Here is a 27,441-nt window from a genome sequence, read left to right on the forward strand (position 1 = left end):
TGGAATTGTTCTTTCTTATAAAAGCAACACCAAACAGCATTAATGTGGAAAATACCTATCATCCAATTTTACAGAGTAAATTTTTCTCTTTGGAGTTTGTATAAGATGAGGACATGAACAAATATGTCCTTCAACCAAGATTGAAACACAGGAAAAAAATATAGTAATACTGTTCCTTTGGCTCAATACATTCAGGTCATTTTTGAATAGTGACAGCATTCACCATAGGATGGGACAATCCTGAGGAATGCACTGGGGAAGTGAAGAGTCAGCACTTAATTTTGTTCTCAAAAAGAAAAATTATATTTTATGATTTTAGCAGAGGAGACCCTGACATTCACAGATGATACAACATCTAAGATATCTGCTTTCCTCGATGTCCCAGAAGTCTGTTATGTAGTGCTTATATTTAAGTTCCAAGTTAGAATCGTATGCACTGGGGGATCAGTTTATGAGTGAGACTGCACAACTACAGGGCTCATATCAATGTTGCTTTGTGTTCTCTGCCTGTGGCCCTCACATTAACTCTTGTGAAGTGTAGGTGGAAATGTTCCTCTGTGTAAACGCATTTATCATCGATCAAATGTGAAAGAAAACTCTCATAGTGTTTTTTTTTTTTTAATGTGATGTGAAGATGTACACAAGAAATATGTAATTCTTGATGGAAACGTGTTCAGGGTGTAGGGACAAATGTATCCATCCTTGAAGCCAGGGGAAGAGAGTTTTTAAGAAGAGGACAGGCCAGCTGTGGTAGCTCACACTTGTAACCCCAGCACTTTGGGAGTCCGAGGCAGGTGGATCACCTGAGGTCAGGAGTTCAAGGTCAGCCTTCCCAATAAGGTGAAACCCTGTCTCTACTAGAAATACAAAAATTAGCTGGGTGTGGTGGTGGGCGCCTGTAATCCCAGCTACTCAGGAGGCTTAGACAGGAGAATAGCATGAACCTGGGAGGCAGAGGTTGCAGTGAGCCAAGATCGCGCCATTGCACTCCAGCCTGGGCAACCAAAGCGAAACTCTGTCTCAAAAAAAAGAAAAAGAAAAAAAAGAAGAAGAAGAGGAGGCCAGAACTACAAATGAAGAGGGATAACCAAACCTTGAAAGCTATAGAAAGGGCCAATAGCATATATATAAATAATTCTCAATTTTGAGGATTTTTGATGGTCTTAGACCATATTTTCAAGAATGTCTACTCTGCTTCTAAAAGGAATTCAATCATGATTATGTATCAAGACTTATCTTTAACCTTGCAGGTTTAAATATACTCTAAAATGAGGCACGGAGAGCATACTAATTGAAGGGAGACAGCAACACTGATTCTCAATGTGGCACAATAGTTCTGTATGTCTCTGCCCCACCCCTTGCTTTTTTAACTTTTTAACTTTGAAACTAGCAGAGAACCCTTCCATGGTAAATCATTTACATGCTATCTAGCTGTATATACTGTAGTTGATATAGAAGCAGACTTAAGTTCAAGGTGGATTTTTTGCTCTTTTTTCTCTTTTATAAGTATTTCTTATATTTAAAGTACCTAAGACTAGGGCTGTGATTTGGTGGTATTTAAAATTATTATAACAGATTTTAATCTGCCTTGAAAGATTCCATTTTACTCAGCACACGAACTGGAAAACACAGATGGGGCAACAGACCAACTAAGGAAAATAAGAAAAGTGAATAAAATGGCCGTGGATTAATGCCTAAAACCTTCTCTGTACATTACAGATGAAAATGAGTTTGGTGATCTCATTGTTCCCTATATGTGTGTACCACAAAATCACTTTATTATTATTTTACATCTCTGCCTATAGTGGTTTCCGTTTTTAATAAATCAGTTTGAGCTGATTGACTTTGGTTTGGAGCAGTTATAATAATGAATGAACAAAAGGCAAAGGTTATGGGGAATAGTGATGTGGTGATATCTCAAAGGGCTCCTAGAGTTCAGGGCTCATGGCCAACTCTAGAGTTCGTGGAAGCACACACAGTGGAAAAGCCTACTTATTAATGGAAAATTTTATGCACTTTTAGAAATCACAAAAGCCTTCTATGCTCTAAGACGTACTTTCAGGAAATAAGACAATTGTAAATCTCTATTCATTTTCTTTTTATAAACAAGAAAAGTAGTTTTAGTCATGCTTCTTTAGAAAAATTAAGCTGTACTAGCTGTTGTGATTTCAAAAAATATGAATTTTTAAGTTATATTTTATTATTTTTTTTTAATAGAGATGGAGTCTCACTTTGTGACCCAGTCTGATCTTGAATTCCTAGGCTCAAGCGATCCTCTAGCCTGGGCCTCCCACAGTAGTGGAATTACAGGCATGAGCCCACCACACCCAGCCTAAACTATGATGAAGGATGAAATTCCTTCATGTTAGTTTCTAAGCAGTAATTCATGTGATAGAAGTGAGAGGTATTTAGTAGTGTTTAAAATGATTTCCTGAAAGGAAAGGAAAGCCCATTAAATGGAATTTAGCTGGAAAGTGAATAAAAATTATGAACGTTTTCATTCCCTTGTCATCCCAAACCAAAAATATAATCTAAGACTTCAGAGAATAATAGAAATTTAATGATTGTGACTTTTCCCTCACAAATGTTAATATTAGAATGTAAGTCAGAATGTAATTTTTTAAATGCAATGTGAGCTAGACACTTGTATCATCATATTGCAGAATCTCTCACTAGCTGGGAATTACTGTGATCATTTTCAGTAGAGATCTGCATTTATTAGCATCATCTTCATCAGTAAACATTACATTTTACTGTGTACAAGGGAGTGTAATTGATGTGATCTCCCCTCTCAAGGAGTAAACAGGATAATTGGAGATAGAAAATAAGTAAATGCCTAACTATAATTCAAAATGAAAAGTGCAAAAATGCCATGAAAATATATAAATACCAAAGCATGGGTATCCTTTAAAAAGGAGAGATGCATTTAGTTGGAGAATGAAAAGAAGGGCCATGAAGGTATTATTCTGTAGGAAGGGTAGGTTTTGTTGGCAGAATTGTGAATGGAAGGAAATAGCCAGATAAAGCCGGATTCAGGGGCTTCGGGGGTAAGACTCATCATTGTTCCCAGTGGAAAATGAGTTGTAGGATGTGGAAGGCTGCTGAACCGTGTCTGGTAGATGGGGGGAAAAGTTAAGAATTTCTAAGTAAGGAATGTCTTAAGGAAAGCCCTGCATGCATTCAGTTACCAGAGAAATGCTACATGGGACAGTGTGTACGACAGGACTTCAAGTCGATGAGAAGCAGTGGGAAGAGAAAATAGTCATTGGGTAAAAGCAAGAGTACTTAGCAACCGATTTAATGAGGGGCACAAATGAAATGAATGAAAATTTGGAACCTGGGTAATTGGGAAAAGGATCTCTCAGTTGAAACTCAGAAACCAGGAGAAAGAATAGGACTTGTGTTTGAAATGGTTTTTTGAGGAATACTAGTCAGTACAGTACGATGCTGGAAATGAGACTGGTGTTTAGGGAAGAGGTCAGAGCTTAGAATGTTGATTTGGTATTCATCCCCTTGGAGATAGCAACTGAAACTGGGGAAGTTATGGAACTCTGGAATTGCTGAGAAGCTGACCAATAAAGAGGTGACAGAAAATAATAGGTAGTGAAACCTAGGGCAGCCGCTAACACTTAGGGGTATGCAGAAAGGAGATGAAGAGGTTAGAAGGATAGATAACCAGAGAGAGACAAAGACCCAAGAGAATAATGTATTTCAGTTGGCAAATACTTTTTCTAAAGCCAGATATTATTTTATAACCAGACCTACAGTTTCTGTGACAATGACTCAGTCCTGCTGTTGTAGCACTAAAGGTGCCAGATAAGAAGTAAACGACCATGGCCGAATAAGACTTTAATTACAAAGATAGGTGGCAGGGCCCACAGGGCTTAGTTTGCCTATCCCCGAGGCCAAGGGAGAGGAAATTTTTAAGAAGAAGCCAGAAATGGAAGTGAAAAGGAATAACCAACAGTCTTGAAAACTGTAGAGATCCAACAACATTACAACTGAGAAGTGGACCTTGCACTAGGGAATTATAAGAACATTATGAGGTTATTTTTTAATATAATGGTAGCAGAAGCCATTACACTGTCAAGTACACAGACAAAAATTGGGGGAAAAATGAGTAAATTGCATATTATATCTACACAGTACCAACATCCCCAGATTTACATAACTGATTGAAATTTTAAATAGTCATCTGGGGTTATGGCCATCACAGTTGCTGCTCTGTAGAGGCATTCGCAGTAGCAGAAGTAAAAGAAACAAGAAACAAGGCATCATCAAAGCATTAGTAAGCAAAATGGGACCCTGGAGAGCTATTTCTAATCTTGGAGTTCACCGTCCTTTGAGTCAAGCTTTATTTACTTATGAATGTTTCTCTCACTATCTGTCTTGATGTGCTAGGAAAATAGTCTGTTTGAACAACTGATATTCTGAAACCAAATGAAGTCAGAATATCAGTTGTACAAACATATTAGGAAGGACGTGCCACATAGACCTTGATGTAACAAAGTCCTGAGTTTTAATTGACTATGTGTGCAGCCAGCATGAGGCAACCAAAGAGAAAAAGGCTAGTGTTGTCTTTAGAGAGTGTTAACGTCATAGATGATTCCTATGTGTGTGGCTCCAGCTGAATCCTCCTATGCTCCAGGCACAGATAGCCAGAGGGATCCTTATCAAATGACACAGTTTTGTATCATGTCACCCTTCTGCTCAGTACCCTCCAATGACTTCCCTTCTCACCCAGAGCAAAACTGAAAAGCCTCTGTCACCCTCGAAGGCCCTCTGTACTCTGCATGACCTCTGCCTCCTCTCATCCAGTTCCCTGTATTGGTTCCAGCCACAGCTTCCTTGCAGGTCCTCAGGCACAGGAAACATGTTCCTACCTTATCACCTTTGCACCTGTTATCTTCTCTGCCTGGAATGCCCCTCACCCCACAGACAAAACCCAGAAACCCTCACCTGCAAGCTTCTCTCGCTCAATTCCTTCAAGCCGTTGCTCAAATATCTTCTTCTCCATGTGGCCTTTCCTGGCCACCATCTCAAAAATTGTCCAGCCGCCACTAAGCAACCCCATCTACTTTCCTGCTTCATTTTTCTATATGGCACTTACTATCTGACATAGTATATCTTTTTCTTTTTTGTTAATAATCTGTATCTCTGCAGTGTGAGAGCAGGAATTTTAATCTGCCTTGTTCACTCTCTCCAGCAGCCGGAAGACTGCTTGCTACCTCATAGGTGTTCAATAAATATCTGTTGACTAAATACGTAAGTGATGTAAAGAAGTAGTAGTTTTATGTATTATCCAATATGTGTTCTGCCTCTGTAATGCTATTTTCAGTTTAGGTATGTGTAAGAAGAAAACTGAAAACTGCCTAATTTGAATAGTCCAGGAGATGGTGAGAGATTTAGAAGGAGTGTTATATAAGGGAATGAGTGAAGAAGCAGTAAATTTACCGTCAGGGTAAAACAGAATGATGATTGACTACTAAGAGTCAGGCTGGGACTAAATGCTTTGCATATATTATCTTTACTCCTTAGAGCAGCAGTAGCAGGAGAAGAAACTGAAGATTCCCTGTGCGAAATCATTGCCCAAGGTCAGATACTTGCAAATGACAGGGCCAGAAGCCATCCCATGTTCCTTGAAGCCAGAGCCATGTTTTTATCCTAAAGAAGCTTCATGACCCTCCTTTTTTGGAACAATTTCTGCCTAGAATGTGTTGGAGGAGGATTCTTCTACCCACTGATACTATGAATTTTCCCAAACATTCCTCCCCAAACATTCATTTTTCCCTTTTCCTGCACTCCCCCTCTGCCCTCCTTTCTAGAATAAAGCAGCAGCTCTCCTGGAAACCAGGGTTTCTCTAACTGGGACGCATTTCAGCCTTGGCAAGGCAAACAATTAGGGCATCTGCAGGTAGCAGGGAGCCTGTCAGTGGCTAAAAGAGGGGAGAAAAGAGGCCCATCAGCCCTGTGGCCCCTGCCTGGGCAGCCACCTCACACCTTCCATCTATGTGTGGCCCTCTCCTCTCCAGTTCTGGCATGTGGAGGTAAGGGATTCAGTATCTGCTTCTAGGATTCATTCCTGTTAGGAAATGTTAATCTGTAAGCTTTCGCATATGTTCTTAGATTGTTGTGTTGTACACGTTTAATATTGCAACTTTTCCTTAAGAGTGGGTGCATAGGCAGGTTTACTTCAACAGAGATTAGAAGACTGGTCTTTAGGCAGCACGCACGCTGGGGTGAGGGGAGGTGAGAATGAATTAGTGTCCCCTGCATCTGTGTCAGTCTACTGTTACACGAGGGGAGGAAACAAGCAAAGTTTAAATGTCTCATGTGAGTTGAAGAGAAAAAACATGAAATATACCTTTGAGTGACTGTACACCAGGGAGAACCCACTCATATGAGCATCCTATCAAGTCTCAGCTAAGGAGAAGAGCTGAAAAAGTGTTTGGCCGGTGCAGTGGCTTACACCTGTAATCCCAGCTACTTGGGAGGCCGAGGCAGGAGAATCACTTAAATCTGGGAGGCGGAGGATGCAGTGAGCCGAGGTCGCACCACTGCACTCCAGTCTAGGTGACAGAGTGAGAATCCATCTGAAAAATAAATAAATAAATAAATAAGTGTTGTTAATCATAACTAAATGGCCCCTTAGGGCCCAAGAAGAACCTTAGCTGCGCAATACTGAAGGATCAAAGAAGATACGTCAAAAGCCAAAGCACCTGTAAATACATTTGAATATTTTGAATTGAAAAGTAAATGATGTAGAATGCAGTAGGTAGCTTTTATGTCACTAAAACAAGGTTGGCTCTTGGGAGGAGAATAAAGAAGAATGTTGTTAAAAGTACCTAGAACTTAAAGTATAATTAAAAAAAAAAATGTCAAATAGGACACATGAATGCATGGGTCTTGGTTCCAAAAAAAAAAAAAAAAGTAAACAAATCTAATTTTGCAGCCTTTAATTGGCTTTAATTTGATTCCAGAATCAGACAACAGTCTGGACCAAAAATGTTCAGAATGCTTCACCCTACATGCAGATTATATTTATAGCCAGAGAAAAGGAGGTGACATACAGAAAATGGAAGTGAGGTGCAGAGACAGCTCAATTGGTTAAAACGCAGCATATGCCTTAATTGAATCTGGTTTCAACAGTTGGTCACCTTTGATTGACCGAAACTCAGCCACTTGTTGCAAGAGGAGGTTACGGTCTGTTTCCACATCAAGTTAGGTTACAGTTCACTATGTACAGAAGAAACTTTATGCCAAACTTAAAACATGTATAGAGGCAGCTTTAGGCCAAACTTAATTCAGTTTAATATTGTTGTAGGCTGACTAATTGTAGTTGTAGTTCATCTACATCATTGCTAGGAAATCTCTAGAAGGAACTGGGAGAATAACCTGGTGCATTGACTTTTTATTGCTGCCCTACAACTCACCCTAAAATTTAGTAGAATAAAATAGCAAGTCTTGTCTTTTTCTTTCTTTTCTTTTTCTTTTTCTTTTTCTTTTTTCTTTCTTTTTCTTTCTGTTTGTTTTGCTATTTTGTTTTGTTTTGTTTTGTTTTGTTTTGTTTTGTTTTGTGAGACAGGATCTCTGTTGCTCAGGCCTGGAGTGCAGTGGTGTGATCGTAGCTCGCTGGAGCCTCAACCTCCTGGGCTCCAATGATCCTCTCACCTCAGCCTCCCAAGTAGCTGGGACTACAGGCATGTGCCACCACACTCTGCTTTTTTTTAAAATTTCTTGTAGAGGTGGGGTCTCACTACATTGTCTGGGCTAGTCTCAAACTCCTGGGCTCAAGCAGGCCTCCTGCCTCAGCCTCCTAAGATGCTGGGATTACAGTGGTGTGAGCCACTGCACCCAGCCTAAAACAGCAGGTATTTTATTTGCTCAAAATTCTGTGAGTCAGAAATGTGGCATGCATTTAGCCAGGAAGTTTTTAAGCAGGTCTCACCTGGGGTCACTCATGGTGTAGTCATCTGGCGACTGTAATGTAGCTGGTGAGTCTAAAATGGCTCAATGACATGGCTCGCAGTGGGATTGGCTGCCTGCTGAGCAGCATGTCTCTTATAGACTCTCCCGGGCTTCTTCACAAGGTGACTAGGTTCTAAAAAACAGCAAGAGAAAAGGGGAAACCCAAGGTACAAGCTCTTTTCAAGCCTCTACTTGTGTCACATTTGCTAATGTCCCATTGGTCACATCATGTCTTAGAGCCAAGCCCAGAGTCATTGTTGAGAAGTGGCCACGTCAGGGCATGGATACAGACAGACATGATTTATTGGAGGGATCATTACAGTAACAATCTACCATAGGGGAGTATTTGAAAATCAAAGTAAATCAGTTCAACTTCAGGTGTTGGGTTCTGAAATTTTCTCCCCAGGATTTTGACACATGGAATGAAACTCACATAGGATTCCAGAACACCTCCAACTCTGAGGAATGACACCTCTACCAGCAGTGAGCTGGGTTACCCAAAACTGTCTGATCCCTTTTTCATTAAAGAGCAATAAAATCTTCAATGTAATTTTTTTTCAGGTGTTTGTAGATCACCTCCTGTTCTCTTACTTACAGAAGTTGATATTTTTTTGTTTCTGGTGTCCAGGTAACTTTCTTTGGTCTTTAAATGGGCACCCCAGAGAATCAATCCTTCCTAAATGGGCTGAGATGCTCAAAGACTGATGGAGGTTAACTAGGGTTGATGTCCCTATGCTACATTTAATAAAAATAGAGTGGAATTATGCAAGTATGTAGATAAGCTAATCATCTGACCTAATCAGCAATGCAGATTTTGAAAAGCCTTTCTAATTACTTCCTCAGCTTGGCTGAAGGTATGGGTAAAAAGAGTTTCGCAGCATGATGGTAGCAGATGTATTTCATAATATTTATTGAAAATATTGGAAAGAAATCCTCAATTATGCTCCTGAAAAGTACATCAAAAAGATATCATATTTAACATATTTTAAACTTTCATTAAGATATAAACATAACATAATTATGATCATGTAACAACTCTCACACAAGGTTTTGGAATCTTTCATACAATTAGACTTTAACTTTCAGAGCCAGATTGCTCATGGTTAACTGCCTCTATCTTCCTTGAGTTGTATTACTTACTGTAAGAGCTCTAGTTGTCTTGGACAAAATGGGACTATCAGAATATTTTCTTTTTTCTTGGCTGTTTGCAAATTTGGTACCTTGGCAAAGGCATCGTAGTGCATGATGTTTCAACAACTTTAAATGTTAAATTGTTGACATTTACAGGTATATGCAACACCACACAATATGTGATTTGGAAGCTTAGATAGATCTGATATTCATTTTTCTTGGCTGGCTTTGAATAGTTAAAATGACTCTTAAATGAATCATTCTAGAACAGGATTGCCCCCAAAGAAGCTATCTGTGAATTCCTAACTGAATTCATGTTATTACACAAAGTCATTCCTGGATCCTGCGTTCTTTTAGTGTTGGTTGTTCATCTTGACCTTCCATTCTGTCAGCTGCTCATTATCTTTCCAGTACATTCCTTTTAATATAAGTTAGCCCGAGTCAATTTCTCTTGCCTACAGCCAAAATAAATCTTAAGTGATATGGTTCCTTCAAGTGCCCTTCCAGTGACTGAGTAGTTACGCTCTCTGTTACCAGATGGTGGGGCTTTGCCCCACAGTTTCTCCAACATCCCTCTTCTAGTGGAACTCCTCCAGAGATCAGATGGCAAATAAACAGTCTTTTTGTCTCATAGCTGGTGGTACAAAGAAAATATTCAAAAGCTCTTAATGAATATTATTGCCTAATTCCTAACATTTGAGGAGGTAGAGAGTCACATGACAGTTAATTGTTTTTTTTGTTGTTGTTGTTTTGTAAGACAAGGCCGGAAAATATGGATAATCTGGTGTGTGACAATTTCCTTGTTAGCGATGTTGAAATGAGAGCATAGTTGCATAGGAGCTGAAGGTCATAAACTGTGACACTTTTATATGTCCAAACTCTTAAATCTCTAGATCAGTTCTTCAACCTGGGTACTTCTGCCATTTTGGACTGGTTAATTCTTTGCTGTGAGGGGCTGACTATCCTGTGCATGGTGGAATGTCTAGCAATATCCTTAGCCTCTGCCAACTGGATGCCAGTAGCACCCTCCCTGCCCCCCACCGCAAGTTGTGACAAACAGTAATGTCTCTAGATGTTGGCAGGTGTCTCTTGGGAGGCAAATTTGCCCTTGGTTGAGGACCACTACTTTATATTATTTGAATTATCTTCTTTTACATTTAGTATTTACCAGACACTTCCATTGTGCAAAGCACATTTTGATATATTTACAGGCAGGATGTGTGTCAAATACACGGGTGCACACGAGGTTGACTAGATGTAAGTTCTTTCCTAACCAAGTGTAGTTAGAAATGTGATGAAATATTTTGAAACTGTCTAGATATAGTTTTTCTAGCCAGACTGTAAATAGTAGACACAATCATCCGAAGTTGCCATTTAGTAAAAATGGTAAAAATGGTGCATTCTCAGCAATTCCACGTGGTTCAATGTAATGTATGATATACAGTAACCAAAAAAAGTGATTTGAGACAAAAAAAATGAAGTTATGAATTGTACTCAGATGTCATTGTGACCATGATTTCACCTGCATTTTGCCTTCCCCCACAAGCAGTGGTGGTTTTAGAAATCTTAGGCAGCCATACATTTAACAGTGTGGGTGTGTAGCTCATGTGGTACTTTTCACTGAAAAGATATGCCTAGTTTGTGCTCGAAGCGAGGGCTGATAGAAATTCTGGGCAGTGGTTGCTAAATCTATTCCTAGGAAAAAGGGGGTGGAAATGAAATCTAATTTTTAAAAATATGTGTTAAGGTATGTTGACAGCAACCCAAAGATATGATAGTCTTGGCCATCAGGGGTCAGAACATTGTGCCATTTCCTGCTTTGACAAATTCACGGTGGGAGAAGAATCATATCTGGAAGTGGCTTTTTGAAAAATAAAATCAGGATAGAGTTCAGGAGCACTGTTAGCACATATAAACAAGATTTCTAAAATGCTACCACTTCTGCCACTTTTATGCCTTCAAATCCCACCTTATAGTCGTAATGAACTTGGAAACATTGATTCACTGAAGAAAACTATGTATACTTTCTTTTAGTCATGCAAACCCTGTTCTTCTTTTAACTTATTATGAGAGCTGTAAGCAACTAATATCTCCTTTCCGCATGCTCTCTACCTTCCAGGGAGAGTGCTAATGAGCAGTGAAATGGCCAGAGCTCTGGCAGCGGAAGCAAGGAGGAGGAGAAACCAGAGGGTTGAACAGTAGCTCAGGAGCTACGTAATCAGCTTTTGACCACTCGAGTTGGTAATATTGTGGATTTTATAGTTTCTATTCTATAATCATACCCTGAAACTCTAGAGAGCTGGTATAGGTTTTGTAAATCCAATGAAGGGGAAAAGAATTCCTGTGATGTCTAAAGAATTCCGTTTGCTTGATATGCACAGAAGAGAAGTTCCATGCTTGATGTTGGTCCAGGACAAGGTTAACTTTCTGCGCACTGATTTTAATTCATTATATATGCCTTTTCTCCCCAGCACAAATGGACCCCCGAGGCCTATCTCCCAGACAAAGTAAAAGTGACAGTGATGATGATGACCTGCCAAATGTGACCTTAGATAGCGTTAATGAAACTGGATCTACGGCCCTTTCCATAGCCAGAGCAGTACAAGAGTAAGTATCACATTCACAGGATGAAATAAGAATTGCCAAGGTGTTCAATGGATAATGGAAACTGCAGCGTCTCCTGTCCCCTAGCCATGTCATTCTAGCTGTGAACTGGCATGAATGTCAGCAGCTTTTCATTCAGCTGAATGCTCTTTGGGAGATTAGGGCAGTGAATGGAGTGTTTTAAAGAGTTGGAAATTCATGCTTTGATGAGATATAAGACCTCTGTGCATCTTTTCTAATACCTCCTGCACCCTTCTGAACTCTGCAAAAAAAAAAAAAAAATTGTTCTTTTTGAACGTCGCTATTTGATTATCATCATCATTATTACACAAAGTCAAGGGAAATATGGCAAGTATTGTTATCTTGTTTTGATAGGAAATTACAGAATAGCTTTTTAGAAGATTTAAATTTGGAAGATAATATGTTCATCCTTTGAAAAGTAGAACTCATATATGATTTTCAAATGAATCTTTTCTCTCCTTTTACCTGGACCATATAGGGTTAGATTTCAACCCTCGTTTATTGAAAATAGCTGCTTTTCTATCAGTCAACTTTGTACCTAGAATTGAACCTAAACTACTGAAAAAAAAATCCGTATTTTTTTCATAGAATAATTTTTTCAGCTTCATTGATGTCTAATTGGCACATTAAACTTTATATATTTAAAGTATATGTGCTGATTTAACATACATGTACATAGTGAAATATTTACCACAGTTAATACATTCATCACCTTACATAGTTGTCTTTTTTGTGTGTGAGAATGCAGAAGTTCTACACTCAGCAAATTTCAAATTTCAGGTATACAGTACAGTATTGTTAACTGTAGTCACCTTGCTGTATATTAGGTCCTCAGAATTTATTCTTCTTCTATCTGCAAATTTGTACCCTTTGACCAGTATCTCTTTTCTCTGACACCCCAGCCTCTGGCAGCCACCATTCCTCTCTGTTCCTATGAATTCAACTTTTAAAAAAATCTTCCACATATAAGTAGTGTCATATAATATGTGTCTTCTAGAGTAATTTTTAATAACATAATATTGAAGATGAGGAGGATTTAAATAGCCACTGTTATTGCTGACACACTTGTTAATGAACAGTTCACTCAAAATTATCTTAGTTACCTTTACGTCTCTTCTATCAGTTTATTTTCCCCATATGTTGATTAAATACCTACTTTGTTTTATTCATTAGGCTATGACATTAAAAAAATAATGAAAGAGAGCCTTGGTATTGCATTTCAGAATTCACAGCATAAGTGTATGTCTGTGTGTATATAAAATGAATAATATATCTATGTTATAGAGATAATATGTATTATATGTTGATATTGTATATGAATATACATATAATACGTCAGAGAAAACAAGATATAATGGATCTAAAATGAAATGTGGAGTCAGATCTGGATATAAATTTCCATGCAAGCTCTTAATAGCTGTGTGACTTCTGGCAAGTTATTTAATCACTCTGAGATGAGAAGAAAATCAGAATAGTTACCTGACAGGACTATTGAGAAGGTTTTGATATAGCTATGAGGTATGAAAAGTAAGTCATAAAGTTTGGCATATAGAAGGCTTCAGTTATTGTGGAATTAATATTATTAGTGATAATAATAGTAGTAATTAGTAATAATAGTACTAGTAGTAATAGTACTAGTGCAGTAGTTTAATTTATAACTACAAGGAAATAGAAGTACAGCAGGTGTCATTATTCTGATTTTATAAATGAAGAGACTAAGGATCAGAGGTTAATGACTTTTCTAGTCACATAATAAATGGTAACAAGACAAAGTTTAGAACTTTCAGCTCCAAAAACATCTTTTTCTAGAGTGCCTATAAATCTGTTACCAGTAGTATTATTCTACTTGAGCACTTATAAAAACATTGTTTGCACGCCTGTAATCCTAGCACTTTGGGAGACCAAGGCAGGAAGATCATGAGGTCAGGTGTTCAAGGCCAGCCTAGCCAACATAGTGAAACCCCATCTCTACTAAAAATACAAAAATTAGCTGGGCGTGGTGGTGGGCACCTGTAACCCAGCTACTCAGGAGACTGAGGCATGAGAATCGCTTGAACCAGGGAGGTAAATGTTGCAAGTCAGCCGAGATCACACCACTGTACTCCAACCTGGGCAATAGAGTGAGACTCCTTCTAAAAAAAAAGAAAAGAAAAGAAAATGTTTATCTCCTACTTGTTTTGGTCAGATAACTTAGTTTCTCCAAAGCAAATGTTAACTTGAGCCAGCATAGACACTGAATCCAAGAGATTGCTGAGATCTTCCTCATCCCTGATTCACCACAGTCAGCACAGTGATTCTGATTTTGTGTGAGCTAAATCCTAAAATTGAGGAGTCTGTGTTCTCATCTGTGTATTTAGACTAAATGATGATAAGTTTCAATTCTGAGATGAGTACGTTTCACAGACATTTTAATCACATTGTTTTCCTGCATCATTCTAATGTGTATTTAATTTGTGTGTGTGTGTGTCTTTATAAATATATGCATTTCTTGTAAATTAAACTTTAAAGTTTGGAACTGTGGTGACTAAAACCTAAAGTATGCTTACGGCTGGGCACGGTGGCTCACACCTGTAATCCCAGAACTTTGGGAGGCTGAGGCGGGTGGATCACGAGGTCAGGAGATCAAGACCATCCTGGCCTAAATAAATAAATAAAGTAAAATAAAATAAAAAAGTATGTTTACTCCATTTAGGACTTATATAGCAAATAATTATACTGACTTCTTAAATATAACTATTTTTGTGCTTTTAATAGTATGTGCTTATTATATATTAGTATATTTTAATGTGTAACTATTTAATAGAAACCTCAGGAACTGGAGCTTAATTATCAATATAACCTTTCTGATTTGCTTTTTTTTCTTCTTCTTCTCGCTCTGTCACCCATGCTGGAGTGCAGTGGCACCATCTCGGATCACTACAACCTCCGCTTCCCAGGTTCAAGTGATTCTCCTGCCTCAGCCCCTCGAGTAGCTAGGATTAAAGGTGCCTGCCACCATGCCCAGCTAATTTTTGTGTTTTTTGTAGAGACAGGGTTTCACCATGTCAGCCAGTTGAACTCGAACTCCTCACCTTAAGTGATCCGCTCGCCTCAGCCTCCCAAAGTGCTAGGATTACAGGCGTGAGCCTCCACGCCCAGCCTCCACATTTTCGAGTCGCAGTATTTAATGTAATTGTGCAAATGTCTGCCTTTATTATTATTACAAAAGTTGCGTGTGCATCATGGGAGATGCCAGATTCATTATACATGTCAGTGTTTTCATTAAATGATTTGGTAAAGAATACACTGAGCTAACAACTGGGAAGTCCTAGAATGCCAGGACCCATCGATAGTTAATGAGTCATCACTCAAGCCTGAATGTGCATGTATAAACACTGGGAAGTGTGTGATGAAGCAAAAAGAATGTTCTGCAGAAACCTCTTAAATGTAGATAAATCTTTGAAAACTGATAGTAATATATTAAAATTTTATTCTGAAATAAATATATAATAGTTATAGAATTTTTAAAAATTCTATACATAGGTCAAATGACAGAAGTGTTGAGGGAAGTCAATACATTTTAACATTTTATTAAATATAAAAATTTTTTAAATTCTGTACATAGGTTTACCCAAACGTAACTTTCAGTGTGCACAATTATGAACTTCTCTTTCTGCTTTTCTGTTAGTTTATCCTTTATTAATTAATCGATATGACTATTTCACCATTAATTTCTCTTTCCTCTTTTTCTGTTTGTCTTTCATGTTTTGATGACTTCTGTACACTCAAAGGCTGTCAACAACAAAAAAATCCCCAAACATTTCATTATAATATGATCAATAAACTTAATGTATTAAATAACAAAATGATAAAATATCAGATTAGCATGTAAAAAAATGAAAACATTTCAGAGGACATCTGTGGATCGCTCTGTTTCCTGTACCTGAAGAACTTTTCTAAGAGAGTTAGGTTGAGAAGGATGGCTGCAGGTAGGGAGGTGATAAAATCAAAAGTTTTCTATCTATTAGAGGCAGCACATTTTAGAAACCCTGGGCAACTAATTCACATTTGTCTTTACAATCAAAGATCAAAGGAGCCATGGTCTAAAAAGGATTCAAACATTTGCCTCTTATTTCCTCGGCCATCAGTAGAGTGTCAGGTAAGGGAAGGGGGAAAATGAGAAAGGAAAGGGATATGAAGGAAGATTGACACCAGAGAGGGTGAAACTGCCTTGCCCTGGGCCAGCCTTTCTGCTGTAGGCCTCTGACAAGATGCTAAACCACAGGTAAATATCTCTAACTGAAGCGCTTCTTGTCTCCTTCCCCATTCTTGCTCCTAGTCTTGCCTCATGCAATAACTGTTCAAGCTTAGGTTTTTAATTTGGTGCCTTACTTTGTTGACATTTGTATATTTATATAGCATGAACATTCCTGAGCTAGTAAATTATTTTTCTTAAATGTCTGGTGTTGTGTGTTTTACTGGTTTTTAAAATGAACTTTAAAAAATGTTCCCGTTGATTTCATATGCAGAAATTGTTAAGCAAGATGCATCTACCCACTCCATCCACCACTGCAAATATTCAAATATGCCTGCATTCAAATGAAAAAGACCACTGCTTAGTGGCTACAGCAGCAATCTGAATCGATCTCTGTTTGCACAGATTTATGTAGTGAGTCTACAAACTGTGTGCGTGAACTGATCATTTCAGCCATTTTCATTAATTAACTTGACTCATTTATCCACTCAGGATCAGTAAATTTAGATAAATTGGAAGAAGCAGCCACAAAGAGACCCACAGTCGGGCTCTGAGTTTTTTCTATTTCAATTGTATAGATACCGTCCAAGTCAAAAATCATGTGTTCAGTGATTCTGACAAAGACCATTTCCTGCAGATTTTAGAACATCTGTTTTGTTTGGTCTTTTTTCCCCCCTCCTTGATGATAAAATAGGGTGGGGTCATTACCCTTAACAACTTGACAAACATAATTATGAAATATGTGTTTGGAGAAAGAGAGGTAAAGGCACATGATAAGAGCAAATGATTATAATTAACTCTAATCCTAGAAAAAATAGTGATGTCTTTTAAATAGGTAAATCTAAAGCCTCTGATTTTTGCTCCCCTTTTTCTTCTTTCTAATTCCAAACATTCATAATGTTCATTTATTGATGCAAGCAGAAGAATCAAGTTCCACCAAACTCCAGCTAATAACATCTGAGAGAGAGCACTCCCTGGAGGAATTTCTGTTTTACTAGGAACAAGCTAAAGGATGTGGGTATAATTTCAGTAAGACTGAAGAGGGGAAGCATGGGGTGAAAGGTGGAGGAAGAGATACAAGGTGCTAAGGGCCTGTTTCCCAGAATTAGTCCTTTCAGACCTGGTGAACTGCATGTTGCTGTTTAAGTTACTCTGTATCTGAGTAGGAGTCTACTCTCTGATTTTGATTATAATGCTCAATGGACAGTGGTGGTAATCAGGGATGTTAGCGTCCCAGATAACTACACCTGTGAAAAGGGTATTCTTTTTTTCAATGGTTCATTGTCAATTACATTTAAGCTAATTAAAGCACTTCCCTGTCGTTCTCTCCCTGTTTATTATTATATGGTTTATATGAAGTGCTCATCGTCTTAAAGAAAAACTAGTGAATTTCTGGAAATGTGTAGTCTTGTCTTCGGTACTTTTTCACACAAATGCTCTTTGAAAGAACAGATATGGTAGCAAGTTAGATATCCTATTGCTTCCTCAGACTTCTCTTATTGCTAGCTTGAATGTTATGATTTTGGTTTTTTGGTTTTTTTTTTTTTTTTTTTTTTTTGAGGTGGAATTTCAATCTTATCACCCAGGCTGGATTGCAATGGCACGATCTCGGCTCACTGCAACCTCCGCCTCCTGGGTTCAAGCAATTCTCCTGCCTCAGCCTCCCGAGTAGCTGGGATTAACAAACATGAGCCACCATGCCCAGCTAATTTTTGTATTTTTAGTAGATGGGGTTTTACCATGTTGGCCAGGCTAGTCTCGAACTCCTGGCCTCAGGTGACACACCCACCTCGGCCTCCCAAAGCATTGGGATTACAGATGTGAGCCACCATGCCCGGCCATGATTTTTAATTTAGAACACTGTATTTAACAATCGAAGAAAGTTAGAATCTAAGGTGATTTTTTAAATTATTATTTATTTGTCTTGTTTTAAACTCCTTGCACAGTTACTTAACACCTCTTCTGTTTTTCTTAATCTCCTCACGTATGATGGTGTTAAGGTCTTTTAAATCACAGTAGAGAATACTAGAAGAGATGAGGAATAAAGGGAAAACAAGAACTGTTACTGAGAGGCAACTTTTTGGCAGATTCTGTGAAAACTCATGTAATTTTCATTTAATTTGCCCCACGATACTGTCTGTATCCTACAGATAAACAAACGGAGGCCTGGAGAGGTTTCTTCTCTCCCCAGAGGTCTCAGAGGTTTTCTTTTTTTCTTTTTTCTTTCTTTTTTTTTTTTTTGCAAGTTCATATTCAATCCCGAGGTTGTGTAACTACAGACCTACATTCCTTTATGAAGGGGAAGCTCCCTTCCTGTGTTTTCATGTTGTGCCTTTAAAATCTCTAAAGCAGCTGGGTGCTGTGGTGCACACCTGTGTTACCAGCTACTCAAGGCTGAGACAGGAGGATCAGTTGAGCCCAGGAGTTCAAGACCAGCCTGTGCAACATAGTGGGACCCCTCCTCAAAAAAAGAAGAAAGGGCCGGGCGCAGCAGCTCACGCCTGTACTCCCAGCACTTTGGGAAGCCGAGGTGGTTGGATCACTTGAGGTCAGGAGTTTGAAACCAGCCTGGCCAACATGGTGAAACCCCATCTCTACTAAAAATACAAAAATTGCCTGGGAATGGTGACAGATGCCTATAATCCCAGCAACTCAAGAGACTGAGGCAGGAGAATCGCTTGGACCCGAGAGGCGGAGGTTTCAGTGAGCCGAGATCACGCACTCCAACCTGGGCAACAAGAGCGAGACTCCGTCTCAAAAAAAAAAACAAAGAAAAAGAGAAAAAAATGGCAGGGTACAGTGGATCATGCCTGTAATCCCAACATTTTGAGAGGCCAAGGCAGTGTATTACTTGAGATCAATAGTTGAAGACCAGCCTTTCTCTGGTGAAACCTCGTCTCTACAAAAATATGAAAATTAGCTGGGCTTGGTGGTGGGCACCTGTAATTCCAGCTGCCGGGGAGGCTGAGGAACAAGAATCACTTGAATCCAGGAGGTGGAGATTGCAGTGAGCCAAGATCATGCCCCTGCACTCCAGCCTGGGCAACAGAGCAAGACTCCGTCTCAAAAAGAAGAAAAAAAACTTTATGCCTTAACTATATTAAATTAGCAGAATTTTTTAGCTTTGGACACCAATACACATACAAGTTGTGTGAAACAATTGGAGTCTTTCTCCTTCCTTCTCCCTCCCTCCCTCCCTCCCTCCCTTCCTTCCTTCCTTCCTTCCTTCCTTCCTACCGTGCCTCTGTCGCCCAGGTTACAGTGCAGTGGCATGATCTCAGATCACTGCAAACTCCTGGGCTCGAGCACTTCTCCCACCTCAGACTTCGAGTAGCCGAGACTATACAAGTGTGTGCCATGACGCCAGGTAATTTTTGTGTCTTTAGTAGAGACAGAGTTTCACCATGTTCCTTAGGCTAATGTTGAACTCCTGGGCTCAAGTGACCCTCCTGCCTCGGTCTCCCAAAATGTTGGGATTGTAGGCGTGAGCCACCACGCCCAACATTAATTTTAAAATTTCTAATCTTCAAATGCATTGTTACTTTAATATAATTTGGTTTAGGGAGAAATAATTATATTAAAGACATTCTCTGATACATAAAAAAATTCAGCTATAAATTTCAACATTACATTGAAATGTAAAGAAATGAAATGTATAATATTAGAGTGCTTTTGAATAAACTTTACTATTACTAATGTTCAAAGAAAATCTTGGGAAAAAGTCTGAGAGTTAAAAGGGTACTGAGTCAACTAATTTTGCACCCTTTAATGGAAAGACTTGAAAATGTTTGGGCCATGTCTCTTCTCTGCTGACAAGAATTAAGTCAGCTGTAGGCCGGGCGCGGTGGCTCAAGCCTGTAATCCCAGCACTTTGGGAGGCCAAGACGGGCGGATCACGAGGTCAGGAGATCGAGACCATCCTGGCTAACACGGTGAAACCCCGTCTCTACTAAAAATACAAAAAACTAGCCGGGCGAGGTGGCAGGCGCCTGTAGTCCCAGCTACTCAGGAGGCTGAGGCAGGAGAATGGCGTGAACCCGGAGGCGGAGCTTGCAGTGAGCTGAGATCCGGCCAGTGCACTCCAGCCTGGGTGACAGAGCGAGAATCCGTCTCAAAAAAAAAAAAAAAAAAAAAAGAATTAAGTCAGCTGCATTGATTGTGTTCTGAGAAAAAGCCCAAGAAAGCTGACATATTTGTTTCTAATTTCAGTGTTAAATTATTTCAATTTTGCTCTTAGATGCTTCCCATAATCCTGGCACATTAAAAGATGCTTCATTTTTATTTAATAAGCCTAGTAGTTTTGGTACACCTTTAAATCCTCGCTTCAGCGACTATGAAAGAAATACTCTTTAACTCAGGTATTTAGGTGGAAGTCAGCTCTCTGTTAGTGACTAAATATCGTGCCTGTTGTGGTGCTGCTGGTGGGCAAATCAGGGAGGCATTCATTCTTGCCAGGGGAGATAAATGCTGTTAGATTGCTCTTTTTTGAAGGAGGTCAGAAAAAGCTTTGATTGATTGTGAATGACTGTAGATAAAACCTAAAGTATATGCTTTGCCATTATCAGTCCACCAGTCTTCTAAGCTTCAAAAAATTAAAAATAGTGACCACTTAGTAACCCAGTCCATGGGTATTTAGGAGCCAGATGGAGACCATATGCCCATACATATTCCTTTTTATCTGCTGTGGTGGGACAGTGTTGGTCCCTCTTCAATTAAAAAAAAAAAGCATAATGAAGTTTGGCTAATCATTTAATACTTGAATTGTTTCATGAATTGCCAACATGAAGTCATATATTCTTTCAAGAGTGATTAATTCATTTATTCAACTCTTTGTTACATGCTGGAGATACAGAATGAATGACTCATAGTTCTGACCCTGAGGAGCTCAGAGTCAAACTTTATGGGATGAACTAAAGTCTAATGGGATAAAAACATTAAGTGCTACCATGAGAACAGAGAGGGTGACATGTAACTCCGATTGGAAAAGGTAAGCGCATTGGCATGTGGAGGAGTGTATAAGGTCATAATGACTGGTGCACAAGTGAGTGAGGAGGCGAGATGGAGATGCAGCTGCTTGGAGAGGTAGGTCAGGATTGGATCAGGAAGGATGAGTTTATTCTTTAGACAATACAAACGCAACCCACTGGTGGTTTTTAAGTGGAAATGGCATGATCAACTTTGTGTTCTACAGATACTCCTCTTAAGGAAACTGGGTATGGTTATACAGATTGAGGACTGTACACCCGAAAGTGTGCCGTTTACATCATCTTGGAGATGACTCCTGTTACTTAGGTGTCCACAACCTCCAAAATTGGACACAGGAATTTATGGTACAATGCATGTGTATGTATGTGTGCACGTGTTTATGCATGCGTGCGTGCGTGTGCGTGCGTGTGTGTGTGTGTGTGCGTGTGTGTGTGTGTGTGAGAGTGTGTGAGTGACTCTCCAGTATGTTGGGCTGCTCAGAGGGTGGATAACATGTCCCAGCCTTCTTTGTATCTCCAGAGCTAGTACTGTGTCCATCAGACACTGCTTTTAAACACTAGAAAAGCATTGGATAAAATAGACAAAAATCACTGATCTCGTGGTGCTTAATATTGTAGTGGAGGGGGTGGGAGGAGAGAGACAGTAAGCATATGATTCTATAATAAGCATGTGATTCTTCTGTCCCTGGAGAAGGTAAGTGCTGTGGTGGTGGAGCAGGAAGGATGTGGGGACTGGGCAGTGTGGAGGTGGTAGGCAGCGTTTGCTGTTTCATAAGAGGTGTTCGGAGAAGAACTCTGATAAGATTACATTTTAGGAGAGACTGGAAAGGGTAGGAGGTCAAACCACATGGACAGCTAGCTAAAGGAAGAGCATTCCAGGCAGAAGGAATAACAAGTGCAGAGGCCCTGAGGCGGGAGCTTTCTGCAATGAGTAAATGAACAGTTTCACTGACCAACTGAAGAAGATTCGTTATAATTCCTTAAACTTACAGAAGAAACTGAACTTCATAGAGGCCAACTAAATAGTCTAGCATCAAATCCCTAGGGAGAAGTCAGACCTGAATCTCTTCATCTACTCATACTTTTTCCTCTTGCTGTTATAAAAATTCTGTTTTTTTAAGGGAATCTGTAAATACTTGTTTAACCAAAACCAAACAAACAAACAAAAAACCATGCAGAGCAAATTTTTCTTTCAAAACCTTTGTTTGCTTTGTACTTCTTTTAGGCATAGGTTCTTGAAATCTAGTTATATACATATATAGATATTTGTTCTGAGAAATATTTTAATTGTTTACCAAAAACAATAAAATGTCCATATTAGTGTACATGTTACTATTGGTTATCATACCAATTTGTGTTTGAATCAGTTTATTCTTTCAAAGTGATTTTATTCTGGTACATACCTGTATATCCCATGGAATATTATGGAGCCATAAAAAAGAATGAAATTGTGTCTGCTGCAGCAACATGGATGCAGCTGGAGGCCATTATCCTAAGCTAATTAACCCAGGAACAGAAAATCAAATACCACATGTTCTCACTTATAAGTGGGAGCTACATAATGGGTACTCACGGACATGAAGATGGCAACAATAGACACTGGGAACTACTAGAGGGGGAGGGAGGGCAAGGGTTGGAAAATTAACTCTTGGGTACTATGCTTACTAGTTGGGTGACGGGATCAATGGTACCCCAAACCTCAGCATCACACAGTATACCCTGGTAACACGTCTGCACATGGTCGCCCCTAAATCTGAAATAAAAGTTGAAATTATAGAAACAAAATAATAAAAATTAAAATTAAAAGGTAATTTTTTGAAGAACATCTTATTTTTCTCTTCAGTAATGTGTTAAATATCTCCTGATGAGTCAAAAATAACTATTACACTGGAAAGTTTTAATATATGACTAGTGTCTTCTAGAGGTCATTAAGTACTTTTTTCCCTAAAAATTGATGCAACTTTAGTGCCAAGTGACAATTTATCCTGATTTTTTTATGCATGAATCTTCTTGATCATTAAAAGATGTGTATGAAAGCTACGCACAGATGTTGCTGTTTTGAAAGTGATTTATGTCTCTCATTTTTATGGTAGACATTTTATACTCTACACATAATGCTAAACAATCAATTTGACAGGCAACCCCCTGCTAAATCGAATGTCTTCTGATATAGGTATAAACAGCCTTTTTTTTTAAGCGTACCTGACAACTTGGAAACTTTTGGGTTGAGTGTTGATTCATTGTTTAAACAGCCATGCCTCATTCTAAAGTGAATTTGTTACTTCTTGGTCATCAATTTGAAAAATAGAACAAACTTTTGAAAACTAAAGGTTTTGTTTTTTCTTTTGTTTTTTAAGTAGGGGATTCCAAAATTACACCATGGATAGAATTGATGAGCCACTTACAGTTTGAAAGTGGCTATTTATTTTTCCTACTTTTAAATTATGTTGAAATTTTTTTAGTGTCAGTTATTTCTAAGAACTCATAATTTTAAAATGTAATGGTATTTAATGTGATCATACAGTGTATTCCAAACCGATTGCAAGAATTAATTTGTTTTCATTTGTTTGACATACTTCACCACATGATATCTTCTTGTAGCTTTTTTCTTTCTATATGTTCTATCTATAATCACATTGCAAATTCATGTGTGTCATTTATACTTCTCGTAGATATTTTTCTAATGGGTGTAACTAGTGAGCGTAGGTAGTCATTTCTTATGCATTTTTTATGTGTGTTGACATAGATACTTGGTGATAATGTTGAAATATTAATAAGTTTCACTACAAGTTCCCAGAACCATTCATCACTATTTCATTTATTAATATAGCCAGTGAGAGTACACATGATAGAAAACCATAGAGTAATATATTTGAAATTAACCCAATTCACCAGGATACAGTCTCTTCTATTTCCAGTCAAATGCTCAAGACATTCTCTCTTTTTATTACTTTCCAGGAGTTACAGCCATTGTACCATAATTTTCCCTTACTTATCACTTTCCCTTACTTATCGCTTTCTTAACACACTTGAAACTCATTGAGTACATTTACCTACCTGCATCAAATGAAAGTAAAAAGTGAAAGACACATTCTCAGGAATAGCCTGCTGCTGTATAGAAAAATCTGATATAGATGGAAAAAGCTTGGGTAAGAGTGAATCTTATCTCATTGATGTTTCACATGGCCATCTTCAATGATATTTTGCCATCTCCTTTACAGTCACATAGCCAAGGGTAGTCAGCTGGGTAAAATCTAATACATCATGCATCATGGCTTATTCTAAAAGTTGAATCCCAAACCATATGCAGTTAATATAAATAAGAGTGCCAACACATTTTCAGAATATTCCTGATTGCTCTTCTGCAAAATTACTGGTGTGAAGGAAGGAATTCTGAACTTTTACTTCTATAATAAAATAGAATCCTGCCAGTGTTAAGTTTTAAAACTATCTGATATATCATTAATATTATTTTATCTGTACTTATGGAAAAACAAATCTAATACAGAAAACTGGATGCATTAATTTATGCTTTAACTCTAATTTAAAAGTAACTAGATATTCTTAGCTAAAATGATTATTTTGTCAACCTAATTTTAATATTAGGCTAAGTCATGTAATATTTCTAGATAAAATTCTGCATCTTCATTAATGTGAATGAAATCACATGTACTAAGCCCAACATCAGTAGGGTGAGGAAATATTTTCCTTCTAGCAGAAGGAGGGCTTTAGGAGAGTGATGATTATTGTATTAATATTTTAGAAAAGAAACATTGTTGCTTATAGAAGCAATTCAAATGAACTGATGTATCCATTTTTCTAATCTAATTCCCAAGTTTTAGCTAATTTTAGTCATGTTCTCTTATTAAAATTCTAGATGATTCTGGTGGTTCTCATAAATTCTTCTCACTAGACTCGTGTAATGACCTAACTTCTAAAATCCATAAAAACAGCTACATTTGTTTTGTCTTAATTTCGTAATGTAAATCCTTATCTCTAGGGTTTCACTCTCAGAAATGCTGTTTTGTTTTGCCAAGTATAATAGTGTTTCTAAAATACAGAGCTTCACAAAAGGCTTATTCCAGGAGAATAAACAAAATCTCTGAAACATAGTTATGTTCAGTCTATAAACTCAAATTAACATTGATTAACCTCTCATGTTGTAGAAAATGACAAAGTATAATCAGCAATTGTGTCTTTCCCCCTGATTTCTGGAATTACATAGCTATGGACTACAATAGTGACAAAACACAACTAAAATATAAAATTGAAACTATTATCTAAATAATTGAAAATAAAATCTTTGAGCTAAAATGTCATGACCTTTCAGCAGAAAGTGTTTGGTCTTCAATTCTGCACCATGTTCTGTTGTGTTTTGCATATGTAAGCACTGTTAGAAGTGACACAAGATGAAATTGATCTTGTAGTTGAAGTACCCGTTTTCTGAGGCAAATATAAAACTAATTTTCAATTGCACGTCATGAGATACTTTTTCTAATATATAATAGGAAAATGCAAATCAGAAAATTGATTGGGAAAAACAAATGACTTCTTTTTTAATCAAAAGGTTAAAATATCTTTTTGTCATCTTGTATGGGGTACATTACATTGTAGGGTGAAAATATTAATTTTTCACTAAATTTTTAGGAGACTTACTATCCAAGTTAAGTCAGAAAACCAGTGAAGATTCTATAATGAGAGAGTAGCCAGTAAAATTGGAAATTGTTTGTGAAAGCCCACATAGTTATTGGATTAAAAATATTATATGTAATCCCTTTACATACAAAAATTAGTCTGATTTTTAAAAATGTATTTCTTTTTTCATTTAATTTTAGGTTCAGGGGTACATGTGAAGGTTTGTTACGTAGGTAAACTCATGCCGTGGGGGTTCATTATACAGATTATTTCATCACCCAGGAATTAAGCCCAGTACCCACCAGTTATCTTTTTTGCTTGTCTCCTTCCTCCCTTTCATCACCTTCATGTAGACCCAGTGTCTATTGTTTCCTTCTTTATGTTCATAAGTTCTCTTCATTTCACTCCCACTTATAAGTGAGAACATGCATTATTTGGTTTTCTGTTCCCGTGTTAGTTTGCTGGGAATAATGACCTCCAACTCCATCCATGTGCTGCAATGATGGGATCTTGTTCTTTTTATGGCTGCATAGTATTCCATGGGGTATATGTACCACGTTTTCTTTATCCAATCTGTCACTGATGGACATTTAAGCTGAGTCCATGTCTTTGCTATTGTGAATAATGCTCAGTGAACATTCACATGCAGGTGTCTTTATGGTAGAATGATTTATATTCCTCTCGGTATACACCCAGTAATGGGATTGCTGGATCCAATGGTAGTTCTGCTTTTAGCTCTTTGAGGAATGGCCACACTGCTTTCTACAATGGTTGAACCATTTTACACTCCTACCAACAGTGTAAAAACGTTCCTTTTCTCTGCAAACTCACCAGCATCTGTTTTTTGACTTTTTAATGATTGCCATTCTGACTGGTGGGAGATGCTCCTCATTGTGGTTTTGATTTCCGTTTCTCTAATCAGTGATATTGAGCTTTTTTTCCATATGCTTCTGGCGACATTATCTCTTCTTTTGAGAAGTGTCTGTTCATGTCCTTTGCCTACATTTTAATGGTGTTGTTTGGTTTTGTCTTGTAAATTTAAGTTCCTTATAGATGCTGAATATTAGACTTTTGTCAGATGCATAGTTTGCAAATATTTTCTCCCATTCTGTAGGTTTTTTTTGTTTTGTTTTGTTTTGTTTTTTTACTCCATCGATAGTCTTTTGCTGTGCAGAAGCTCTTGGGTTTAATTAAATCCCACTTGTCAATTTTTGCTTTTATTGCAATTGTTTTGGTGTCTTTATCATTAAATCTTTGCTTATTCCTATGTCCAGGATAGTATTGCCTAGGTTGTCTTTCAAGGTTTTTATAATTTGAGGCTTTACATTTAAATGTTTAATCCATCTTCAGTTAATTTTTGTGTATCATGTAAGGAAGGAGTCAAGCTTCACTCTTCTGCATATGGCTAGCCAGTTTTCCCAGCACCATTCATTGAATAGGGTGTCTTTTCCCTATTGCTTGTTTTTGTCAGCTTAAAAATATATTTATTTGGTAAGAGATTTAGCATTGGTTGTCTTAACCCCACATTTTTATCCAAGCTTTCTGGTTGGCTTCTGCTTTGAAACAGATGTGGGATTTCAAAATTCTTGCTTCATGTTAAAAGTCAATATTAATGGTTTAAAGGGATTATACGGTAAATTATTAGTCATGAAAATGAGTAATAGATTGGTTAAATGCCAAAAAAAATCAGGAAGAAGAATGTATCAGAAGTTATTGAAGTAGTTCAGATATGATTGACTCTGGGTCTGTGCCAGGCCTCTATTGGCAGCTTTTGAGCAAGTAACAATAACAGTAACCCTAAGAGTAGGATTTAAAAATATAATGCTTTTTGTGTGTGTGTGTGTGTGTGTGTGTGTGACAGGA

General features: G+C 38.0%; 1 protein-coding gene across 8 annotated transcripts in view; it reads left to right on the forward strand.

Moving 5' to 3' along the window:
• KLF12 (Kruppel like factor 12) overlaps positions 1–27,441 on the forward strand; it is a 464,553-nt gene that overhangs the window by 324,001 nt on the left and 113,111 nt on the right. For all 8 annotated transcript variants that reach the window (XM_033177556.1, XM_033177557.1, XM_033177555.1 and 5 more), the window contains one exon: positions 11,571–11,706. In XM_033177556.1, coding sequence (XP_033033447.1) covers positions 11,571–11,706 — 136 coding nt within the window. The remainder of the gene's footprint in view (positions 1–11,570; positions 11,707–27,441) is intronic.

The sequence above is a fragment of the Trachypithecus francoisi genome, unplaced genomic scaffold (assembly GCF_009764315.1).
Source record: "Trachypithecus francoisi isolate TF-2019V2 unplaced genomic scaffold, Tfra_2.0 Lachesis_group18, whole genome shotgun sequence".
In the NCBI taxonomy this organism is placed as follows: domain Eukaryota; kingdom Metazoa; phylum Chordata; class Mammalia; order Primates; family Cercopithecidae; genus Trachypithecus; species Trachypithecus francoisi.